General features: G+C 37.3%; 2 protein-coding genes across 4 annotated transcripts in view; one reads left to right on the top strand and one right to left on the bottom strand.

The window, feature by feature from the left end:
- Window positions 1-133: 133 nt before the first annotated feature.
- farsb (phenylalanyl-tRNA synthetase subunit beta) lies at window positions 134-9,969 on the bottom strand. Its single transcript, XM_082180045.1, has 17 exons — window positions 9,813-9,969; window positions 9,236-9,291; window positions 8,407-8,561; window positions 8,255-8,330; window positions 8,014-8,129; window positions 7,769-7,919; window positions 6,361-6,469; window positions 6,102-6,172; window positions 5,920-5,981; window positions 5,785-5,836; window positions 4,857-4,918; window positions 3,595-3,802; window positions 3,431-3,511; window positions 1,996-2,088; window positions 1,753-1,870; window positions 1,530-1,682; window positions 134-556 (listed from the first exon to the last, which is right to left on the bottom strand). The coding sequence occupies exons 1-17, from the start codon at window positions 9,868-9,870 to the stop codon at window positions 405-407; spliced, it is 1,773 nt and encodes a 590-aa protein (XP_082036171.1). The 5' UTR covers window positions 9,871-9,969; the 3' UTR covers window positions 134-404.
- A 1,503-nt stretch (window positions 9,970-11,472) lies between these two features.
- scaf4b (SR-related CTD-associated factor 4b) overlaps window positions 11,473-26,173 on the top strand; it is a 46,123-nt gene continuing 31,422 nt past the window's right edge. Inside the window, exons 1-15 of one of the 3 annotated variants that reach the window (XM_082179982.1) lie at window positions 11,473-11,652; window positions 12,321-12,404; window positions 12,736-12,780; window positions 12,871-13,032; window positions 13,114-13,243; window positions 14,786-14,961; window positions 15,079-15,171; window positions 15,366-15,451; window positions 15,539-15,602; window positions 15,687-15,762; window positions 15,799-15,920; window positions 16,075-16,145; window positions 22,047-22,261; window positions 22,397-22,497; window positions 25,269-25,382. In XM_082179982.1, coding sequence (XP_082036108.1) covers window positions 11,617-11,652; window positions 12,321-12,404; window positions 12,736-12,780; window positions 12,871-13,032; window positions 13,114-13,243; window positions 14,786-14,961; window positions 15,079-15,171; window positions 15,366-15,451; window positions 15,539-15,602; window positions 15,687-15,762; window positions 15,799-15,920; window positions 16,075-16,145; window positions 22,047-22,261; window positions 22,397-22,497; window positions 25,269-25,382 — 1,575 coding nt within the window. In that variant the 5' untranslated portion in view covers window positions 11,473-11,616. Of the gene's footprint in view, window positions 11,653-12,320; window positions 12,405-12,735; window positions 12,781-12,870; window positions 13,033-13,113; window positions 13,244-14,785; window positions 14,962-15,078; window positions 15,172-15,365; window positions 15,452-15,538; window positions 15,603-15,686; window positions 15,921-16,074; window positions 16,146-22,046; window positions 22,262-22,396; window positions 22,498-25,268; window positions 25,383-26,173 lie in introns of all 3 variants that reach the window. The other 2 variants (XM_082179981.1, XM_082179980.1) reach the window with 2 other exon arrangements.

The following is a 26,173-nucleotide window of genomic DNA, read 5'->3' as shown; positions in this document are numbered from 1 at the left end:
AAAATCCTCTCCGGGTCAAAATGACCCGAACACAACATGAGGGGTATAAGCTTAGATGAAGTACAGCATGTCATAATAGAGGACATTGCTTAATATACACCAAATACATGCAAAAACCAACAAAAGTAAACAGTTTTGGTTTATTAATCCATGTTTATTTGTTTCTATGTTGTAAAATATGCTGGACACATATGTGTTATATATGAATAACATACTAGAAGTGGACAAGCTGAGGTTTATTAAAACAGTGATTTATTCTGAACATACAGTAACACATGCCGCTGTGATTGTAACTCATTCTCCTAAAGATAAACAGCCAGTAATGTGTGGATGAGGCTTCTGGAGGAGGAGCGAAGACACTGACGAACCGGAGGGGTGTGGCTAAGATCATTTGCATTATGACATCACAGGAAGGGTTCAATGTCGATATCGATGGCAGAGCAGGGCATGGTCAGCTCAAAACGACTGATGACATCAGGGTGAAGGACCCCGAGGTGTCCGATGCTTTTCCCACGTGTAAAGATCTCAGCGCAGCGGCCAGGGAAGAAGGTGGAGTCTGTAAGAAAATAAATTAATAAGGCTGTAACAATATATCGTGTCACAATATATCGCAAATACAAAAATGCAACATGTATCGTGGATAGTGACCATCTGTATTGTGTATAGTTCACCCAAAATGAAAATGACTGTGTGAGAAAAAATGTAAGTTTTCAGAGTTTTAGTGTCAGTACTACATTAAACTAATATATAATGTTGAATATAAGGTATATAATGTATAATAAAAGTGCCAAATGTCTGACGTTACCTGTAAAAAGTGGCCTTCATTATCTTAAATATATCTAGTCAGTGACAGAGTGCATATTCGTCTAAAATAATTCAGTATTTTCAGCTTCAGAATCATGAATATTTATATTCTGGTGTCACTACTGTCCTGTGCATTGGGTTTCCAGCACCAAGTCCAAGACTATACATTTACACCCACAATGCAACACCAAATATAGCATTTTATACAGTACATTTTTGGTTAACCTTTTATCATATGTTGTTATACATATGGTGTATCACAATAATATCGTATCGTGATATGTATCGAATCGTGACATGAGGGTATCGTTACACCCCTATAAATTAAATAGTACTCCTAGTCTTTGGAACAAGGTGCACAAAGTTATTTTAGTATTATTTGTATTATTAGTCAACAACATTTATATTCATTAATAATTTTTGCTAACTTTATTTTACTTTTTGCTTTATTTTAATAAACGAAAACAATTTGAAACAGCCTCTTTAAGCCTTTTTTCATCCATCAGGTGAAAATAAAATGAGGAAATGAGCATCTGAGTGTCCAGTATAACACATCCCATTTACATTTTGCTGACCTACTGCTCGCACATAAACGCAGTTAAATATTAACGACTAAAATAAATCTTTGATTATGACTCAGAGCTCATAAAACAAGTGCACAGACTGATCTCACTCAGAGGATCAGAGGAAGGACATCATGTCGACTTTGAACATTTATGACTCACCCTCTGCCGCCTGGATGTGGTAACCTTGGTTACGGCCTGGTTTGACGTCCAGGAGCTGCATGACCCGGTCCAGGAGTCCATGGATGACTTCGAACCCCGGGCTCTTGTTGTAGTAGACGGCACAGAGACGCCTGTTGTTACGGGCTCCTACGTCTGAGAGACAGATCAAGTTCAGAGACCGTTTATCAGCACGCATCACTTGATTTGAGGACGTCAAACACACCTTTTGTTTCATCCTTCAGGACGACGTCTGAGATCTCGAACAGTTTGAGAGGAAGGGGCATCTTCCTGTTGGCGGCGACTGTTTTCAGGAGGCCAGGAAGAAGAGAGGTGCGCGCCACCTAGAGGACAGCATGAGGTTTAGTTAGTCAAATCTCAGTCCGAGTTACTACTAACTGATTTAAACTTGCGAAAGCACCCGCTAGTGGACAAATGCGAGAAATCAGAGAAAAATCTTTTGTTTTACCTGAAACTCTGCGGTCTTTGGGTTAGAGATGTGGACTGCTCTGATTTCTGCTATGTTTTTCCCAAGTCTATCTGCGATATCTTCTTGTGAACACTGCAGAGAGAGGGGGATTCATGTCATGCCAACTTTAAAAGGACTGCCCATAAAAGTCTGATTTACAACATTGGTGGCTGTATATTTGTTTTTGCATTCAGCCACGAGGACAACTTAACAAATGTGTAGTTGATTTTTTTTGGTCTTAGCATTATTTTTGTGTTAACTTAATATATATATATATATATATATATATATATATTGACAAAGATGTCAATAGAATCGAATGTGTAGTTGATTTTTTTTGGTCTTAGCATTATTTTTGTGTTAACTTAATATATATATATATATATATATATATATATATATATATTGACAAAGATGTCAATAGAATCGACTGTAAATACAGTAGTGGCCAAAAGTGATGTCCTGGAGGGGATGTTTGTTTTTAATGACCCCTACATGTTAATTAAACCATCAGAATATGAGGAAAATATATATTTATTAAAATATTTTAAATATGAGGGAAGAACAAAATGGTAAACTAAAGTATTTACCTGACAAAATTATTTTGCAAAAAAAAGGGGAAACTACAGCTACAGGTTTAATTTTCTAAGCAAAAAAATAAATAAAAATACAAATAAAAAATATATATAAACGAAATGCATAGAAAAACAAAAAGCTCACAGGGAAATGCATACAACAACATAAGTTATTTTTTTCATTATCACAAAATCAAACAATTGACTCCAAGCACAACTATAAGCAATATGCTTACAAAATATTACATTTAATAATATTTGAATAAAGGGTGAAGATTATTTTTGACCACTACTACATGTACATAAACTAATATCTCTAGAGAGGAGCATTTTGCTAAATATATTCACTATATTGAATATTATATTTTTACTCAACTTGTTAGTGATGTCTTATTTAATGCATGTTTGAATAGGCGTAAAAACAAGTGTATACGAAAGCTACCATTTTAGAAGTTTATATTTCAACAACAAATTAGAGATAATTATACCATTAAAAAGTTTATATAAAACTGCCTAATGTGCAATTCAAAAATTTGCATACAATAAGTTAATTATTATATCTAAAAAGAAATAGCAATTGACTTTTAACCTTTAATTTTATAGTAATTATATAGTTTATTTCTATTGGATTTCTTACTGAACCTGATATATATATATATCCAAACAAACTGATACTGAATCGAAATCAGAATCGAGGTTGTGAAACTTGTGTCTACCCAGTCCAAAAAATTAAGATAATTTGCATACGGAAATCTTATAAAAACTGCCCATTTAATTCTAATGCTCAGATAGAAAGTGGAATATGAGGCGAAATGCAAAAACTATGCAGAAAATAAGCTTTAATATAAGAGATTTCTAACCAGAGCGAAGGTCAGAGCTTCAGTGAACCCGGCGGCTGCAAGGTCTTGCCTCAGTAACTCTGTCAGTTTATTTAGAGGGAGCTGCAAATACAAAAACACACGTGTAAGCGCCGTAACAAATGACCTCAGGTTTGATTGGTCAGCATGAATGTTTTTGGCCGAACCTGATTGGCTACTGTGTACGTGCGTGGCGTGCTCCTGACGATGTTGTTGAAGCCGTACGCTATGGCAGCATCCTCCATGATGTCACAGGCGTGGATGACATCAGAGCGTGTGGGCGGGATCTCAACCTGGATGTGATCGCCCTCACCGCTGACCTCTGACCTCAAACACATCCGGGTCAGCAGCTGAGCGATGCTTTCTGCTGATTCACTAAACGAAGAGCACAGAGAGTGTGATCAGGGTTCAATCTACTGACCGGAGCTGAGAGAGAAAGAAGTTAAAGCTCTAACGCAGGGATGTCAAACTCCTGATGGACAACTGTCCCGTAGAGTTCAGCTCCAAACCAAATTAAACACACCCGAACCAGCGAATCAAGGGCCCTCATTCACTATTCCCTACATTACTTCTCTAATATGTGACCCTGGACTACAAAACCAGTCACATGGGTCAATTTATACATCGTCTGAACGCTGAATAAGTGATGTATGGTTTGTTATGATAGGACAATTTTTGGCCGAGATACTATTTGAGAATCTGGAATCTGAGGGTGCAAAAAATGGAAACATTGAGAAAATCTCCTTTAAATTTGTCCATTTATGTTCTCGATTGTGCTTCATTCACTCACAAAAATAAATGTTTTATATATTTACGATAGGAAATTTACTAAATATTATCATGGAACATGATCTTTACTTAATATCCTAATGATTTTTGGCATAAAAGAAAAATTGATAATTTTGACCCATACAATGTATTGCTGGCTATTGCCACAAATATACCCGTGTGACTTGTGACTAGTCTTGTGATCATATAGTCCACTTGAGGGAGTGAATGAAAATGAGTGAGTGAATTCGCACACTGAGTGCTGCCGCTTGTTCTTGCTGTTTAAATATCAATTAAAAAAGTAATTTATACCTGTATGATATTACGCTGGACCAGCGGTTGGAAAATGGATGATTCGCTGCGACGCCATCTTCTGGCCAGATGCAGGAATTCATCCAACATGACCCTCACAGTGCATTATGGGTATTCTCTAGCTGTTGATTTTGCACCATATTGCAGTGCATTATGGGATTGAATGAGTGCACTCGATGACGTCCACTATGGTTTGGGACACCACTACAAACAGCTGTCGCCTCAAACAGTGCCTTATTTAAGGTGTGATTTGGGACTCATAGCTCTAGAAACTGCCAAGCAAGTGTTCTGTAGCTGAACAGAGTTTGACATGTGCTCTAATGAGATCAAATGTTTAAAATATGCTCACTCGATCCCAACTTTTTTGTTGACGAAGTCCCCAGACAGTGTCTCCGTCCTGTACGCCAGCTCCTAATGGCAGCAAATAACAGAATTACTTTCAAAAAAGGCATTTTTTATTTTATTTTATAATATAAAATAATAATAATAAAAACAAAGCTTTGTTCCTTAAAGCCAAGAGAATGTTATTTTTAATCTGGGTTTAATATTTAGTCCTGTATAAAAGTTAAGCTCTATCAACAGCATCAGAAGAACAACAATTATTTAGACAGTTCTTTAAAAAATAAACCAAAAACATGTTTACAGGACAGATGTAGGGTTTGCATCTAATGGTCTTTAATTCTTTAAATCATATACACTACCATTTAAAAGTTTGGGGTCAGCAAGGCTTTTTTTTTCCTTTTCTTTTTTAAGAAAGAAATACCTTTTTTAGTAAGGATCCATTCAGTTGATCAAAAGTGACAGACATTTATAACATTACAAAATATGTATATTTCAAATAAATGCTGTTCTTTTGAACTTTTAATTCAGCTAATTAAAAAAAATATATATAATTTCCACATAAATATGAAGAAGTACAACTATTCTCAACATTGATGATAATCAGAAATGTTTCTTGAGCAGTAAATCATCATATTACACTGATTTCTGAAGGATCATGTGACACTGAAGACTGAAGTAATGATGCTGAAAATTCAGCTTTGATCACGGGAATAAATTACATTTTAATATATAATTAAATAGAAAACAGATATTTTGAATTGTAATAATATTTAACAATTTTACAGTTTTTACTGTATTTTTGGTCAAATAAATGCAGCCCTGGTGAGCAAAAGAGACTTCTTTCAAAAACTAAAACAGTCTTTGAGCCCAAACTTTTAAACAGGTAGCATTTTTCTATATTCATTATATTATTAAGTTAAAAACTGAATACTTACAGGATACACACACAATCTGCCATCAGGATAAACAACCTCAGCCGCCTCAACCCTGCATAAAGAGACAAGCACACCTCAGTACTGAACAACACTGAATGATGTATAAAACAGCTGAGTCTGTACAGCGGCACTCACGTGAACGGCTCCTCACAGTACTCACTAAACATGGTCACTATCATGTCCAGCGTGATCTTTGCCTGCAAACACACACATCTCAGGTTACAGAGATTTTACAATATATATTATTACAAAATATACCCACTGAGGTCTGCATCAGTTAGCAGAATCTAAGCTCATATTTGAGTTCAGCGGTTTACCTTTGTGAGGTCTGTGGCCGTGCACTCAATGAAAACATTCTTTGTGTTTAATGAGATTTTGCTGTGGTTCCCTGAGAGAGAGAGAGAGAGAGAGAGAGAGAGAGAGAGAGAGAGAGAGAGAGAGAGAGAGAAAGAAATACCAAACTTAAACAAACAGATCGATCTGCAGAACAAAATCACAAAGTTTAAAGATGAACAGAAAGAAATGGAGTATTTGTGTGCATTTCTATCCGGGTGTGTGTGTGTGTTTTTAACTCACCGTTGATGATGGGCGGCATCGACAGGACGACTCCATTACTGTCATATATGATGGGGTAGAGAGGTTCGTTCTCGATGATGTGCAGGTAGTGCCTCAGATGACTGTCAGTCTGCAAGACATTAAATGTATTCATAAAAGATTTCAGCAGCAGTCGCTCCTACTAGCCACTTTGGCGGGTTGAATTTTATAAATAATATATACATTTTTTGTAGTCTTTTAAAAAGACATCTGAAATAATAAAGTAAGTGCAATGTAGTGTTGTCAAAAATATCGATTTTTCGATACATATTGATACTGAAATATCTGAAACGCTTCCAATATTAATTTCCCACAGAATAGATACATAATACCAGCAGCTCTTTCTCTCTCTCTCATCTTTTCGACAGCAAGTCGACACACAAACCCGCCTCCCTTCAAGCACATTTGCTCCGGATGAATATTGTTGTTGTTACAGGGATTGGGATAGCGTGTATTGCGCATAATTTTACTCATTCCTGCAGATTTTGTGCTCAAATCCAAAGTGCGGCACATACATCCGCCTCTCAGTGCTAAATTGAGTTCTTATTCGCCGTTTATTGCACTTAAACAATCAAATACACACAAAATAATGTCAAAATGCCGGTCTTCAATGTGTGAGTATTCAAATAAACATAAGTCAGTTATGTTTTAAGAAAACATAAACAGTTGAGAAAGAAAACAAATGTGTAACAGTGTAATGGATCTGTGTATTAGGTCTTAAAGTGACAGTAGCCTAATATACTATATATACGCTGCAAAATTATGAGATAATATTACAAATGTCTAGGGCTGTTGCGAGTACCGCAATATTGTAGTACCGCGCTACGGACAAGCCAACCGCAGAGGAACGCACGTAACCGCAGCAACCGCGATATTCGATTGTTTTCTTTTTCATAAGGCTATACCCTTCTTGTTTTGAACTTAGTGCATGTGTATTAAATGTTAAATAAGTTAATAATGATAACAAGGCTGTTTATCATGGTGATTTGTACAGAGGCTTTGTGGATTTGCACTTAAGCCTAACAAGTGAATGAGAGATCGACTGAGCGCGTGCGATGACCTGCGTCTGTCTTTGAGGTCAAGTCATATTCAGTATATTCGTGAAAAGGTTGCTGTGTCCAAGGAGAGCGAAATATTTGTCGTTTCACCCTTTTAACATTTAAGGGTATTTACCATAAATGGCATCAGCGACAGCGCAGGTTTCACGCATTGAATCAATGCCATTGGTCTCTATTAAGTGAAGCATCAGCTTCAGCGTTACCCATGCGACACATTGCTGGTCAGCTGAGCCTTGAAAAGTGGAGCTCATAGTTAAAAATAATTAACACCTTGTTTCAATACTATCTTACCATCTCCACTGATTCGTTCTTAACAGCCAATCAGATCTCACCTTATAGAGACTCATGATCTCAGTGGCGTTGTACTCTTTGCTCTGATTGAGCGGTTTGAAGCGGATATCTGCGGGCGCTTTGGCTGTGTAGGTGAATGGACCGGAGATGGTGTCCAGATCATGAGTTCCTATGGCAACCAGCGTCCTTTTCCTGATGAGACACGAGCACAGAGCTAAAAACCTCAGGACTTGCAGTGAAGCGTCTCATAGAGCAGCGGTGAGCATGAGCGTGTGTGTGGACTGGCCTGCAGACGTTCTGGTGCAGTTTCTCCTGCAGCTCGATGAAGCTGTCGTATCGCTCCTGAGTGAAGGTGATGTTGCGCAGTACAGCCGCCACAGCGTGAGGCCTCACAGACGCAGTCTACCAGAACACCACAGCATCATTAAAACATCTTCACTACGGCTGATGGTTTCTCACTGTGCTTGAGCTCTTAAGAAAATCCATATAATGAAACCTCTAAAGTGAAATATGACACTGATACGAACCTCCTCAGTTATGACCAGCCGCTGAGGCTCTCCTCCATTCGCCGGACTCACACACTTATACCGGGGAGCGTCCATCCTAGAAACACCAACAGACTCGTATCAAACACATAAAGGCATCTGACAGACAGCAGAGCCACAGGCACGGGTCTTACCTCTCCTTGAAGACCTGCAGACCCCTGACGAGACCCTCCAGACACAGAAGATCATAGCGGTTAGCGGGAACGTCGATCTTATACAGCACAACATCAGACGCCCCCTCCGCCTTCTCGTCTCCCTGCTCACGGCTTATGATGTCCTTCTCTGACGTCTACACATCGAGACACAGAGTAATGCACTGGTCAGAAGCACTAACATCCATATCAACATAATGACTATATCTAGAATAAAAATAACTATTATTTACTATTATAAAACTAATGTCTGATTTCTGTGATGATATTATAAATATATACTCTGTTATAAGCATATCATTATATTTATAAAGACAAATAAATTCGTATGTTATATCATATATTATAACTTCTAACAAGAGCATATTTTATTATATAAAACTATATATGTACTGTATGAACACATTTAAAAATATATATTATAAAGACAAATAAATTGGTATATTATATATTGTATCTTATAGTAAGGTCATATTTTATTATATATAATTCTTAATATAAATCTTCTATAATTATTAACACACACACAAACATATATACATATATATATATATATATATATATATATATATATATATATATATAAAATATGCACTTACTATACGATACAATATATATACCAATTTATTTGTCTTTATAATATATATATATATATATATATATATATATATATATATATATATATATAATGCCTTTATAGATAGATAGATAAATAGATAGATATAATATATATAAATAATAATGTTGAATGTTTGTTAAAACAAGGGACTGTCATTTCTTCTTATCTGATCAGCTTGTAAACATGACTTACGATTTCGTCCAGCTCGAGGCCGAACTCGAAACACAGTTCATCAAATTCTTCATCCGCTAATACACGAATAGAAAAATAAAAGAAATTATTTAAAGCAGAAATTATGAGTCGCATTATGATGTCGTCATCAATAGGGTTCCAGTTTGACATATGAGCTTTTCAAATGAATGAAGAACAAAAATAGCACCACAAGAAATAATGCATCACTGCATTCAAGCAGCATCAGACTAGAAATCTATAATGTTACATATTAAATAAGACAAAATCTTAAATAGGAATGAGTTCAAATCTCAGAGTGTTGGAATCTGATGCAATCGCTGCGACACATTGGAGATATGAATCGCATGTAAGTTAAATTCGTTTTGAGTCTCAATATAAATTTGTTCAGTGATGATAAGATGGGCCAGTAGAATAAATGATTTATAGAATATAACTTGTTTTATTAAGATATTCCTCCTTGATTTCCACAGATGCCGACAGAATCACACTCTCACACACTGAGCACATTTCCCCTGCTAACAACAACACGCTAATGAATGCGCTCACTTTATAAACCTCATTAAAGTTAAACACGTACTGTATGTTTGTCCCAGAGCTTCAAAGAGCAGATCTCTCTTCACACTGACTGTCGGCATGCTCGCAGCTGATGATGATCACCGGGGTCTGATCGGATCCGGAGGGTTGAGGATCGAGCGTCACACCAACACTCTTTCAAAATAAAAGCCCCCACAGAACAACGTAGAAAAGACCTTTATTTAAAAAATAAAAGTCCCAACTAGGAACTTGAAAATTCACTTGACATGACAGCTTGCATAAAAAAAGGCATTTATTTATTTATTTTGTATCTATTTTTATTTAGATAGATAGATAGATAGATAGATAGATAGATAGATAGATAGATAGATAGATAGATAGATAGATAGATAGATAGATAGATAGATCGATCGATAGATAGATAGATAGATAGATAGATAGATAGATAGATAGATAGATAGATAGATAGATAGATAGATAGATAGATAGATAGATAGATAGATAGATAGATAGATAGATATATCCTCATATATTGTCCTCAGTCTTCATATATTCTTTAAATAAAGTTACATGGAAGCTTTACAAATTATAATGACAAATATTTTGAGACATCTTCACATAGAGAGTAAATGTTCTCACTGGAATCTTTCAGAAGTTTCAAAGAAGCAAAGTATTCCCTCAGTTCAATTTTAAACACCATTAGGGATGGATTTTTGTTTTGCCATTTACATTTATGAATATGGTATTTACCCATAATTGTTATGATATTGTAAATTCTAAAAAGTTCCTTCGGAAGGTTTTCATTACCAAAAAGAATTTGCTCCAACTTTAATTGTGTAATTCTCTTCATTTTTGTTTCCAGCCAATTCATGACAACTTGCCAGAATCTTTTTATCACTGGACAAGAGAAAAACAAATGTTCAATAGTTTCATCTTCCTGGGAACAGAACACACATGGCTCCACTTCAAAACCAAATCTCCTTTTAAGCATTGCTGCTGCTGGATAATATCCATTTATCATTTTGAATTGGATTTCTTTGATTTTAGGAGGTATAGGCCATTTCATGAATTTGATGTATTTATTTGTTATTTTATCATCATAATGCCTTATTTTTATATTTTGGTCAAAATCATGAAATAGTTTACATTTGAATATTTTGCTAATACAATAATTGTTACATTTTTCGCTATTTAAAGGAATTTGGTTTAGTTGCAGTTTAGGCAAATTTATTTGACTTTTGGAATAATGTAAATAGTTTTGTATCATATTTATTAGGGCTATTGGTATTGCTTTACATACCTTATTATAATCCCTTATTAAACTTTGTATATTAAATTTTGTTTTAAAATCCGTAAACTTAAGAAAATGACCTTGTTCATCTAATATATATGTGATGAAAATGATTCCCCTTTCAAACCAATTTCTGGAAAAAAGTGTTTTTCTACTTATTGTTCTCACTCTGTTGTTCCACAAGGTGGAGCCATGTGGTGTAAAATTATGAGTAAATGCCATCTTCCAGAAATGAAGAACTTGTTTATGATATTCAGACAGTTTTACTGGCAATTTGGATACCTCGAAATCGCACTATATATATATATATATATTTACTGTATATTTTCTGCGAGTGAAGTTCCCTGAGGTGTTCAGTCTGTGTAGTGCAGTTGTCCTCCAGTCCGGTGGGCGGCGCTCTGTCCCCGCTCGCTCAACGCGTCTCGATGCTCCGCGGAAGGTTGTGTTGAGTTTCTGAGCTTCAATCTCATGCGGCCTCGTCGCGATTATACAGTTTACACATGTTTATTCGGATCCAGGAGGATATATTCAAAGACATATTGAGTTAATATCGCCCATGGACATGGATGCGGTGAACGCCTTTAACGGGGAGGTGAGAATTCGCGTTTTATTTGCCGTTTACCCTTTACCATTAGCCGAGCGCGCGCGCCAAGCTCCTCCAAAACAATCCTTGTTTACGTGTATTGTTCATTAGCGGATGAATGTCAGACTGTTTTTTGCAGTTTAAACGTCTAAATATTCAAATAAAAACCTAAGTGTAGTTAAGCAGATGTGATATGAGTATGATTAAAGTAAGTTTGTCTAGTGACCTTCGACCTGTTCGTGCTGTGAAATTGCGCTATATTAAGATTTGATTTAGTGATCACATCACACTTATATGTTTATACAGATATTAAATAAGGGATATATCATATTTTACATCAATTTTATCTAGTTTTGCCTGGCTGTTGTAATAGAATCGTGTGTAGAGAGATTATGCGTGGCGCCCCCTAGTGGTTCATAGACTGGATCAACACTCAGGTGATTTAATATAGTGCTATAATGGTGTTTTTGAGGTGAAAAAAGCCGTTTTCATTGAGTTTGTTATGAGGTTAAGTGCAAGTTCATATTTATTTTATATTATTTATGCAAACACAAGCTGTTCTTTTTGAGTTTGAGATTGCCAGTAACCGAGCTGAAAGTGTTGAATGTCATGTTGTTCTCAGTTTTGATCTTATATTTCTGATGAGGGTAAATGTGTCATCTGTTCCTCCTCTGTAGATGTCGTCCATGATGGACATGACTCCCCCGATCTCTCGAGCCAAAATGATGTCTGTCACCAAAGCAGGAATCAAAGCTATCAAGGTAAGTCAGAACAGAAATATGGATGTTATGAGTTGCACAAAATGATCCTAATAATAAATTAGCAGGAATTAATTGACTTGTCTTTATGCTTCATGTTCCTAATATTATGAGTTAGTGTTGATTTTTTTATAATTTTATCTAAGAAAATGTTGCACTTCTGCACGTCATATACTGATGTAAACATTTTATACGGTAGAGGAGAGATGAGTTATAAATTTAAATTTTTCATGTTTATTTACTTTTTAATGATCTCATAGTTTTTGGTGTTTTGATACTTTTTTGTTGAAATGCTCTTTTGTGACTGAGTTTTATGATTCATTTGCTTTGTTAGCTTTACAAGCACGTTGTTCAAATCGTGGAGAAGTTCATCAAGAGGGTATGTTGTAATAATCTATATTAACGTTATCATACTTATGATCGCTATTATTATGGGAAGGTAAAGATTTATTTGTTTGTGTCCTCTCAGTGTAAACCAGATCTAAAGGTCCCTGGTCTCTATGTGGTGGACTCAATTATCCGACAGTCCCGGCATCAGTTCGGCGCAGACAAAGATTTGTTTGGTCCGAGGTTTTTGAAAAACTTCACTGTAACATTTCAGAATCTTTTCCAGTGCCCAGCCGATGACAAGGTACTGAATAATCCCCTCCAGATTTTACAGTGAGTACAGCGAGCTGAATGATATTGATGGATTTTGTGTGTTGTAATGCAGGGGAAGATATTGCGTGTGTTAACTCTGTGGCAGAAGAACGATGTGTTTGGCATGGACGTCATTCAGCCGCTGTTAGACATGGCCACAGCTCCACTACTGCCCGTTTTAGAGAATGGAACCACAGTTGCCGGTAAATGAGCACAAGAAATAAATGTTTTATGTTTCAGCTGGATCACATTTGTGTCCCTGGATCACAAAACCAGTCAGAAGTCGCACGGGTATATTTGTGGCAATAGCCAACAATACATTGTATGGGTCAAAATTATCGATTTTTCTTTTATGACATGTTCCATGAAGATATTTAGGAAATTTCCTATCGTAAATATATACAACATTTATTTGTGTGAGTGAATGCTGCACAATCGCCAACATAAATGGACAATTTTAAAGGCGATTTTCTCAATGTTTTGATTTTTTTTTGCACCCTCAGATTCCAGATTTTCAAATAGTTGTATCTCGGCCAAATATTCTCCTATCCTAACTAACCATTCATGTGATGTATACATGTATACATGTGATGTACTTACTACTTTCATGTGATGTATTAGGGATGCACCGATATGACAATTTTGCCCGATAACCGATAATTCTTTATATTTGAAAGCCGATAACCGATATATTGGCCGATAAATCTAAATCTGAATTTTTACATTATTTTTGAGAGCCTGATTATTAAAACAAAAGTCTCACAATTAAAAGCCATGTCCCAAGCACACAATTACAATGTTCTCGTTATAATTTGATGTAGCCGATATGACAGAACCTTTTGGACTTAACTGTATTTTCCAATTCAAAGCCATCATCATGTTGAACAGTGCACATCTGGAGTGTCTCAGCTGAAGGAAATATTCCATTATTTATCGGCTTTAATGTATCGGACACATTTTCTTAACGGGCTAATAAAGATAACATTAAAAATGAACATAGATCGGCCGATATCGATATGGTGGCCGATATATCATGCATCCCTAGTTTCTCATGCTTTAACTTTTAGGTTTTGTGTCAAAGTCTTTAAAGTTACACTATCGTTCAATAGTTTAGGGTCTTTAAGATTTATTTAATTTTTTTATGAAAAGTGACTTCAGCTCACCAAGGAGTTTATTCAAAAACAATAATATTGTGTAATATTATTACAATTTCAATTATGCGTTTTCAATGTGAATGTTTTAAAATGTTTTTTATTCCTGTGATCAAAGCTGAATTTTCAGCATCATCACTCCAGTCTTCAGTGTCACATGATCCTTCAGAAATCATTATAATATGATAATATATATCATATAATATGATGTGCTACTTGATGGTCTGTTAAATTTGGAAATTGTAAATTATTTGATGATTAGTAAGTCCAGGAAATCAGCATTTCTTTTGTAACATTATAAATGTCTTTACTGTCACTTTTGATCAGTTTAATGCATTCTTACTGAATGTTAACAACTGCAACAAAAAAACATATATTGAACCCTACACTTTTGGATGGTAGTACATATATTTGGCAGAGTTCTGATGTAAATACCTTGGACCGTGTTCTGCTTTTGGTCACTGTTTGATATACTTACGAGAGTTACTGTAACCTATATCATATTCAACCTAGGAGCCTGTAGTTAGATTATCTGTGGTTTAAACTGTAGCCTGATCTCTGTTGTTAAACTGCACTTTTCATTGCTCTTTGTAGCTCCTCCAGCCATGCCAATGGCAGTCCCAGAGCCAGCACCAGCACCAGCACTAGCACTAGCACCAGCACCATTTATTGCAGCTGCAACGCCAGCGCCTGTACCCGTACCCAACCTTCAGAGCCCAATGCCCCTCGCTGCAGTCGCTCAGCTCCTACAGGGCACAGGGGGCGTAGAGGTAACACAATATTCAACTCGACTCAAGTTTTATTTATAAAACACTTTCAAAGTCATACAAATTAAGTGATGTGCATAAATTGCTATAAAAAAGTTTAATCGGAGTTATTTGCTTTAGTTACAGCAGCTTCTCCAAACTCTTCAGGGCGGAGGGGCGGGGCTTCCTCAGTCCACGGCTCCGCCCACTGAGCAGAAACCATCATTAGCTAAGGTAAACCCTCTGAATGGTTCGGTTTGACCATTTTGACATTACCCTTGCATCCTCGTACGTCTACTTAAGGAATAAATAGAGTTGAATCTGGAATATAGCAGCAGTTCTTATGCTATATATAAACCAAAGAGCTAACGCATGGTTTGGATCTGTTAATTCACTGCCTGTAACGTTGTGTTTCTGGTTTGACTCAGTCTCTGCTGGATCGATTTGATTATGATGATGAACCTGAACCTGTAGAGGAAAAGACTGAACCAGCCCCTGCTGCTCCCATTACCATGTAGGACATGAATAAACTCTGTTCACATACAGTGAAATATCATTTGATCCCCCCCAGGTATTTAATTAACATTGTCATTCTTTACAGAAACCTCCCTCCAGAATTACAGCAAGCCCTGCAAGCTCATCTTCTAAGTCAAATCGCTAACCAGGTATTAATTCTGGCCGACAGAGCTTTAAAGAATAAGGACTTGTCAAAAATATTGTATGAAATTAAAGTGTTTCTTCACGTCCAGACACAGATGCAGGGTCAGATGGTGTCGCAGGGTCAAGTGCCGACCCAGGGTCAGATGGTGTCGCAGGGTCAAGTGCCGACCCAGGGTCAGATGGTGTCGCAGGGTCAAGTGCTGACCCAGGGTCAGATGGCACCTCAGGAGTTCCCATCGATGGTTCAGACCCAGATACCAGATAACCCTCCTCAAACCTTTGATGAGAACATCATACAGCACAGTATATCCCAGCAGCCACAGGTACAGAACATCAAGATATTAATAACTCAACATCCCTCACCAGTCCAAGCTCTTATTGAAACTCAAATGCTAAAACGATTCTAAAATCAGTTTTCCCATATTTACACATCAGTGAGGCTAAAATCACATGCATAATTCCTTTGACCCATTTCAGGATTCAGCTGAGACAGAACGCTCGGTGCATGAGGGGAGAGATCGAAGACACGGCAGACGAACAGGATCAAGGTACGTTCTCTGAGTCCTTTAATAAAAACGCCTCTACAATGTTAGTAAATCACTCACATTTGTAACTAAATTTTCATGCTAGGTGATTAAATAATATCTATCATCAGCCACTGGCTAATAAATTGTTCGATTAGAGGCTAAGTATATGTTTAGCACTGATATGTTTCCACTCGTCTTGAACACTCTGACTAAATGTTTAAGAGTTTTGCTCTCTGTCTTTAAAGCGCACTTCCAATTCATCTTACTGTAAACTCGAATCACTCATATGAAAATACTGTAGTAATTATATTACATTAATGGGCTATAGTGCATTTTAAGGGGTGGTTGATTATGATTTCACTTTTCTAACTTTAGTTAGTGTGTAATGTTGCTGTTTGAGCATAAACAAAATCTGCAAAGTTCAAAGGCTCAAAGTTCAAAGCAAAGGAAGATATATGTGCTTTTAAACAGGGTTTCCGCGGAGTCATAAAAAGTCATAAAACGTCTTAAATTTAATAATCTGAATTTTAGGCCATAAAAAGTCATAAAAACGTCCGGATTTTCCATACAAGGTCATAAATTTCATTTAGCCACGTCTTAAATTGATATGCTCGTTCATTCGTTGGTTCTACCATTGCTTTTTCCCCCTGAAAATGCGCTGGCGGCATAATGTTAAATGCACAGGTTAAATGCGCCAAAAGCGGAACGCTCATTTGAAACGCGCGCCACACGAACCATTTACCCGCTCGGCTCCAAGTCCAAACGGCAGCGCAGCGCGAGCTCAATAGAACTGATGCGTTTACTCTGATCGTCTCGGTCACAAGATCCAGTGAGAAGTGCTTGAATTCAGCGAAGAACACACTGTCTCAGTGATTTAAACCAGTTTAAAGGCAGATTAAACAGCGCTGACCAACAGGAGAAACTCTGCACAACGATACAGTCTGAAGGCTTTTCCGTCTACAATCTCCCATCATTTATCATGGATTTACTGTAACGTTAGCCTAGTAATATTAACTGCACCATGTGGGATATACATATTGAATTTTATTATATTATTAGTGCTGATAATGTATTAAATGGAATAATGGAATATTTACAGTATTTAATAATGTAGGCTATTTAGGCTACTGTTTTTCATACATTTCCTGAAGATATGTGCCATCAAAGTTAGGCAACACAAACCTGTTTCAAGACTTGGCCCCTATTAGCACATGCAGAAACTAAGTAATTATTTTCCCAATAAAGATATTTATTTTGTTAAGGACAAATGACAAATGTTTGAATGTCCTACCTCAGATTTGTGAAATGTTCACCTGTTTTAGCAAGTGTTTGTCATTATATTTTCTGACAATAAAGAGTAAAGTTAGTTTAAAACCACAATTAAAGCTCTGGGCCCGTATTCATAAAGATTCTAAGAATCCTCTAAGAAAACTCTTAATTTAGCTTAAAAACTTTTACGTAGGAGTCTTAGCTTAAAAGCGATTCGGGACCGATCTGAGAGCAACTCTGAGTAAGGAAAAGACAAAAACTTTCATCTTAGTGAGGAGGCGGGGTTGACCCCGTTGCTATGTATGACACAATCTTTTGAAGACTGTGATTGGTTGGTTGTCCAAGAAAAAAAAAAAAAAGTGATTTTAAGTATAGGGTCTATTCTAAGCCTTCACTTTGAAATTACATGCGTAATTTTTCCTATTTGACCGTTCTCACACACACACTCACACACACACACACATTATATATGTGTATATAAATCCTTTTTTTTTTATTTACCATGCTATTAATTTCCTATAAGGTATTTGATTGGCTTAGAATGATAAAAATTTTTCCATTCTTTCCAATTACACTGATTGCTGGCATGTCTATTTAAGTGGTGGTTTGAATGTTGGTTTTAATGTATCAAACATGGAATTTTCCCAGTTGCCAAATATCGTAATGTAGTGATTACTTTCATTTCTGGCGCTATGGCATTTCTGTGCTGTGTCGGAGATATTAGCGTGTCTCTAATAAGATCAGTCACAAACATGATCCCTGCACGATCTAATCTATAGCGTCTTATTAACTCACTGTTATTCATTGTCTGCAACACATTTCTTCTCCCTCTTCGTCTTTCTGCCATTTTCTCCTCTGCTAAAGAAACTCTTAAGCCTCTTAAAAGTCCTCGTCCGTGCTCCTAACAATTTTGACCTTAAGAGCTCTTTTAAGGGTTATATTGCTTTCTGAATTACTTTTTTCTTTACTAGGATTTTTTCTTTAATTTTAAGAGTAAACGGCCACATTTCTAAGAATTTTCTTAGAATTTTGTCACTAGGAGCTACTCTTTGCATTAAGATTCTTTATGAATACGGGCCCTGGTTTCTACAACTTTCACTTAGAAGTAACAGTCTGCCTTTAAACTTGAAAGAAATAAAGATTTGACATTTATCGTGATAATTATCGATATTGACTAATATAAAACAATTATCGTGATAATTGTTTTTGGCCATATTGCCCAGCCCTAACTGAAATCTCCCGGTCTATCACAATGGGAAAGTGTACATTTAACGAGCCATGGCTCAAAGATGGTGTGTTTAGTAGTTGGCTCAAGCCTGTTGCAAATAATCAGTATCAAGCATATTGCACACTGGTTAAGAAGGCGTTGGAGCTGTCTTTAGGCATTTAAATAATACATCTTGTTAGTTTCAATGAAAGTCAATTAAAAAAAAAAACTTTTGAAAGGAATTTTAATGATTTTTCGTAATTCGTGTAGGTCATAAATTTCAATCATAATGGTCATAAAAAGGTCTTAAAAAGTCTTAAATTTGACTGACCAAACCCTGCAGAAACCCTGTTTAAAGAAATCGCTTTTTAAGGACTACAACAAACGGCTGGTAGGGACTACACGAGCATCCTCCCGGGTTAGTGACATCACCAACTCTAAAATTGACATAAACCCCGCCCCCGGGAATGCGATTTATAGATTATCATGACAGAATATGCTAATCAATGACTAGAAGATAACTACACATAAGCTACATAAATTCATCAACTAACCATTCAGAAGTGTCCTGTTGCTTCTACATGTTGTCACTTCTTCTTGAGTCTCTCCATCTTTGTCTGACCCTGGATTGAACATAAAAGGCTAAACGTTTTTGAAATTTCCAGTGCATGTCTGTGTGAGGTAAAATGACACAAGCTCTTGAAGCTCCGCCCTCTGTGCCGGGAGCAGCAGCTCATTTGCATTTAAAGGGATAGACACAAAACAGTGCGTTTTTGCTCACCCTCAAAAAATGACAATATTAACATGCTATATAAAAATATCTGTTGGGTATTTTGAACTAAGACTGCACATACACACTCTGGGAACATCAGAGACTTATTTTACATCTTGTGAAAAGGGCATTATACCACCCCTTTAATGTTAGTGCTCTCATACATATGATTACTCGTGTTACATGTATATTTTTTAACTTTTACACTTAATTTCTACGTTTTTTTTTTAGCAAAATGTGTATTTTAGTCAGAATTATTTCACTCCTAATCTACTGCGTCTGTTTGACACGTTTGCGCCCACCGGCGCTCGTTCATTGAAGAGTGTGTAGTTTAGAAAGTCCATCTTGTTGTCAGAATATGCAAAATGGAAATACTCACCTGACTTTCTAACATTTACAGATAAGGATATAAACCATCAAATATAAATTGTGCGCTGAGGAAAACACGTGTCAGAGGCATTAATCATCACAGGGCTTAACGGGTCCAAAAACTCAAACAGACCCGGACCCTTCTGTTTTTTGAAACGTGGAACTTGACCCGACTGGACCTGATAGGCGCAAATTGTATCTCGAGTCAACTTACATAATAATAACTTTGACTGTTTGCCATTTAAACTATAATAATGATTGCTCATTCAGTGCCACGGCTGCTGGCCGCTGCGATCATCTCTGAGCCGAGTCTAGACCAAACATTTTAGATTTAACAAGACAGTTCATTAATTATATTATTTAAAAAATGGGTGAAAGAAAGTGTCTTGCTTGAGACTGCACATGCGCGTAAGCTGGAGCAACCTGAAATATACGCTTTTTAACGCAATTTAAGCGTCACAGAAAACATTCACGTGACAGTTCATCTCAGATTTTATTGCTGATTTGAAATATGTTATTTAAATATGAGTGTGCGAGGCTGCAAGCAGTTTTTGAGATTTGATTTTGAAGTTGGTTTGCATGTAATGTTGCACACAGTAGGAACAGGAAAACCCATGATCACTGTGCGCTTGCATTAACTCCTCCCTCTCTGCTTCTGACGGCTCGGGTCGCTTGCATTAACTCCTCCCTCACTGCTTCTGACGGCTCGGGTCGCTTGTGTTTTTGTTCACCTTATTTCCTGGCTCACACTTTTCTCATCCTAATTTTACAAGTTGCAAGTTACAAAACACGCACAGCGCTGACTGGCTCTGATCACGGCCGGGTGTTCTCAGATCGACTCGGGTATTACACAATGTTAAACAGACTTGGGACCCGAAGTAATAGATTGGGACCCGACCCGATAATCCCACGTCCCGGGATTGATGCCGGGATGGGGACCTAGTAACATTGCCGGGATCAGTCCCGGAACGCGCCCTGTGTGAACAAAAGCCAGGACCAATGCCGTAAGGGGTGTGTCGTAGTGATGACGCACGTGCCATCGCGCGACTCTGTTGCTCTTAGAAGAAAGTTTGTGTTCGTCATCAACAAAGAAAGAATGAAAAAATGTCTGCAAACTGGAATGAAGCCGAGACCAGGAGCTCCTTACTATCCGCGCTGGAGCTGAGATCGTTCGCCAGCTTTGTGGAACGGTACGCGATGCGTTAGTGTACATGTTTCCGACGCGTACGTTACACGTCAGATCCTGATGTCACGTGTCTTTACGGGATCTTTGCGGGATGTGTGGGAACGCACTCACAGATTCCAGAAAATCACTGGCAGTGTGAATGAACCAAAATCAAACGATCCCGGGACACATTATCCATGTATTTTTCCGGAATCTCTGTGTGAAAGGGGCTTTATTCACACGCATCTGTCAAAGCACAACAGGGCAAGATGCTGTAAATGCTTATGCATTTGTTTGAAGAGCTTATAAAGCATGTTTCAGACATCTTGGATCATGTGCCTTTCCTGCAGCAGCTCACTCTGTGTTTCCATTTGTGTTATGTCCATAGAATTGTGTTATTCACTATTGTAAAGCGATGTGACTGGCTGATGTTGGCAGCGCATAGACTTGACTAATTCATTTTCATTATTGATTTTAGCAATTAGTTGTTTCAGACCTAGTCTTAAAGGGATATTTCACCACTGGAAAGATGAATGTGTATTTAAATTGGGTCATTTATGTAGTAGAAATGTGACATTATTTTAGAAGTTGGTGTCTTCTAGACTGAGAAAAGCCAGAAAATTTATTTTTGGCTCATGTGGATGAAAGACAACAACTCCCAGAATGCACTTGCTTCGCTGCCCTACGAGGACACTCCCAAGCCACGCCTACCGGTTACAGAGGGCAGTATCGGAAGAAATGATACATCTAGGCTACTAGTCGACTCGAAACTGAGAAGACGGCGTTTTATCGTGAGATCCCCCTATGGGCGGGTTGTAGACATACGGAACGAGCTCCTCCTACTGGCTGGAGTCTCTCGCCTCTGGACAACAAAGCCTCTGATGAGCTAAATTAAGATTTTTGCGTCATCTGAGGTTTTTTTTCCAGACACACAATACAGAAATCTCTCGTCTCTGGGGGACATGAGGGAGGGAAGCACGGTCACTCGAAAATACTACCGGGTTTCTACTGATACAAAGCTTAATGCTAATCGGTGGAGTATCCCTTTAAATGTAAAAAGCAGTGCTATTTTATGAAGATAAGCTGATTTGGTGAAATCACTCATATATTCAAAATGTTTCAAACGTTGTGTCTCTCCAGGTCTCCACGGAGACGATCGTCTTCACACTCGCGCAGATCGCGGTCCGGTTCCCGTTCCCGCAGAGAGCGCTCGAGGTATCATCGCACACGCTCCCGATCCAGAGAGCGCCGAGGACGTTCACCACAGCCACGCTCAGAGGAGAAGAGAGACCGGGAGAAGGAGCGAGAGCGGAGACAGAAAGGGTTTCCGCCCATCAAGAAGGACACTCTCAGCGGTGAGAACGCCACCATATGTTGCAGTTGTTTCTGGCTACAATTCTTGTAAACGCGAAATAGAATATAGATTAATAGCTATCTTTTTTGCAATGATTGTAAATGTTAATTGTCTGTTGATTGTTATTGTTCTGCAGTCTGCAGTACTACATTATGGATCGGACAGCTGGACAAAAAGACTCAACAGCAGGACATCATGAGTCTGATGGAGGAGTTCGGGCAGATCGAGTCCATCAACGTATGTATAGATCAGTACACTACCGTTTACAAGTTTGGGCTCAGCAAGATTTTTATTTTAAAATAATTGAATGAATTTATTCAGCAAGGATGAATTAAATTAGTGATGCTCCGATCAGCATTTTTGGGGCCGATCACCGATTACCGATCACCAAAATCATGATCTGCCGATTGCCGATCACTGCCGATCACAGAATGGAAATATGCTAGAGTCAAGAAAATCTTGAAGAACCACCAATATTTATTTAATTGTAGTTAGAAAACAAGATAACATAAGGCTACTGTAGGCCACCTTTTCCAAATAAGGCACAGTATAATTTTTCAAAACAAAGAGGGGTCAGGCAGACTACAATGGATGTAGTTGAGGAACTAACTACATCAGATCCAAAAAATAAAATAATGACAATGACATTTGAGGTTATTAAAACAGTAAGTCCCGCCCCTCGACTGCCAAAAATAAAAGTGTTCGAGCGAGCAAAATCAGCAGGCGAGAGGAGATCAAGCGCGAGAGTGTGGGGAATGATCATGCGCGCGCGCGAGGGCAGAGATGTCATGCGCCCGCGCAGGGTTTGAATGAGCTCGCGATTTCCCGTTTCCTCGCGCGTAGATCTGTTATCCTCTCGCGAATGTCATTTACCGCGCGCGCCAGCATCAGTTGTGCGCTCGTTTATAATTGCTATTGAATTGCCGTCATAGGAGAACTCATTTTGCCACTGTTAAGCAAGCTCTGCTCTGCTGTTGTGTTGCCGCGCATGCGGAAAAGTTGCGCGAGTTATTTACGTCACGTGATCGGCTTTTTTGATCGGCGCTTTTGGGGGTTGCCGATCAAGCTATTTTTTGCCAATATCGGCCGATCATGATTTGGCGGCCGATCAATCGGAGCATCACTAAATTAAATTGATAAAATGTAAGAGTAAATACATCTTATAATGTTATAAAATAATACTGTTTCTAATAAGTGCTGTTCTTTTGAACTTTCTATTCATCAAAGTATCCTGAAAAATATTTATCACTGTTTCTTCCAAAATATTAAGCACAACTGTTTAATATTGATAAGAACTTTTTCTTGAGTACCAAATCAACATATTAGAATGATTTCTGAAGGATCATGTGACTGTATTTTAAATTGTAGTAATATTTCACTATAATACTAATATTTTTATCAAATAAATGTAGCCTTGGTGAACATAAGAGACTTCTAAAAAAACATTAAAAAAGCCCCCAATGTTTTTAAGGTAGTTTGAGCAGTTTAAACCGTAGCTCTGTGAGTGAAGCATGTTCCCAAAGCGAAGACTGTTTCTAATAGTTGGCAAACGCTTTGAAACGAAAGCCTTGAAATGTAACTTTTTTTTCTTCAGGAAAATCAATGTAATATATTTTTGTCCAATAATATTTTTATTTTTTATTTTGAGGGAATTTAATGATACTATGCAATAATACAATTGTTATGAGCTATTTTTTCAATTAAAATTATTTTTTTTTTTATTATTTTTCAATAAATGCAATATTTCTGATTAAAATAGTGATTCAAGGCCATTAAAATCCATTTTTTAAGTGAGAATAGTGGTGCCATCTGGAGGTGTTACAAAATAAAACTTGTGTAATGTCATGGTGTAACCATTTAGGTATATATTTAGACATTCTAAAAGACTACTTTTTGTCAAGGTTTAGATGTTTTTTGAAAACAACATTTAGTTAGAAATGGAACACATGGGAAGCTTTTTAGCTACTCAGTATTTGATTGATAATTTAATAAGTCTAACAGAATAAGGAATAGATAGCAATAATTCAAAACAAACATTGCAATTAATTGGCATTTTGTTCAATTTAATTTGATAAATTGTGATAACTTCAGAAAGGAACCACAATTATGAACTAACGGCAAACACAATCAATTCATTTCTGTGTGTGTGTGTGTGTGTGTGTGTGTGTGTGTGTGTGTGAGCAAGAGAGAGATAGAGACTCTTGTATTTTTTTCATTTATTGATTTTATTTGACATTTTCTAAATTTGCTGTCTTGCAGTCTTACCAGTTAATTTCTGTGTGTGTGTGTGTGGGTTTCTTTTTGAAGAAGATTAACCCCTTCATTGCTGTGTTTTATTGCATCATGGCTGATATGTATTTTGTACCACCAAAAGATTCTCTGATTTTTCGGATTTCCCCATTCTTTTCCCATGTCTGTCATTTTTGACCATGAAAGGTATGAAAATGTATCTACTTCACACATTATGATAAAATGATAAATTCATCAGGTCATAAAGTACCAAGTGTTACTTGTTTTCCCGACCCTTTAACATATCCGAATCATGTCCATAATTTGTTTTGTGTGTGTTCACATAGTGTATGCGACAAGTCACCAAGTGTCATCCCATTCCGATGAAGCAAAAAATTATATAGGAGGGATAATTGTATAGCTGGTTTTGTTTTGCCTACAAATAAGGCAGTATCACATGTGAAGAAGGAAGTCCCAGAATGCATTGCACTTTGTGTATTATTGTATATGAGACTCTAATAGGTCTCTTATAAGGTTCCATTTCAGTTAGGATGTAGTTGTCTATTAGACAGCACGGCTGCTTACTATGTTGGAACAGAGCCTTTATGTAAAGCCTGCTGGTACATTTGCATCTCCTCCACAATGGAAATGTTGCATACAGGAATAGTCAAATGTGAAACATGTTTTTTTTAATGTTTTTTTAAAAATAATTTCCATTGCTTATTTGTGGTTACATTTTCTTAACATAATATTTCAAATGTCTCTTCGATCCTGTGCAGATGATTCCTCCCAGAGGTTGTGCCTACATCGTCATGGTGCACAGACAGGACGCCTACACAGCCCTGAGCAAACTCAGCAGAGGGGCTGTTAAAGTCAACCAGAAGTCCATTAAGGTACCGTGACCAACCTTTTCTTCCTGTCCACAGTGTCCTTGGGTTAAAATGCCTTGTCAGGGTTATTACTACTTATTATATGACTCTCTTGAATACATTTAGTGCATGCTTTTATCCAAACCAGGAACATAACAAGCAGGTCATCACAGAACCAACAATATTCACAGTATACAATGCCAGGTTTATCAAAGAGGCCATATGCCATTTTACAAAGCCTTGATTTTGTTTTTGGGCTCTACTAGAATAGCTTTTCATGCTTGAATGTTCAAAAATCATATTATTTTCCCCATATTCTCTATTGTTGCAGCTCCTCTCTTCTCAGTCTGTCAGTAACGGTCTATTTAGTTCCTGTCTCTGTTAAGCCCCTCCTTCTGAAAAGCACAGTGAGCTCTGATTGGTCGGCTGAACCAGTGTGTTGTGATTGGTTGTGAAGCGCCTCGAGCATGTTTGGGAAATGCCCCCGTCCCTTTTTTTTTATTAATTGTTTTTTAAAATGTGGTCGATTCGATATCGATTCTCAAAAGCCACGAATCGGTTTTTTTCCCATATTTATTTCCGCAAATATTAAACATAATATCTGATTGATGTTAATCTTATTACTAGTCTTGTCCACTAGATGTCATCCTCTTATTTACCTTGCGTGATGTTACAGCGGGGACCCTGTCCCTGCATGGTCACCAAAGTTTATTATTTGCAGCGTTTTCAAGCCTTGCCAATTTAAGCATTCCAGGGATGCAAACTGCGCGCTTTTCGGCGCCTCCCGCTTTTTTCACGTCAGTTTGGGTGACTTG

This window comes from Leuciscus leuciscus (assembly GCF_965113295.1).
Source record: "Leuciscus leuciscus genome assembly, chromosome: 9".
Lineage (NCBI taxonomy): Eukaryota > Metazoa > Chordata > Actinopteri > Cypriniformes > Leuciscidae > Leuciscus > Leuciscus leuciscus.
The sequence above is the reverse complement of the archived record's forward strand: the minus strand, read 5'-3'. Positions and strand labels throughout refer to the sequence as shown.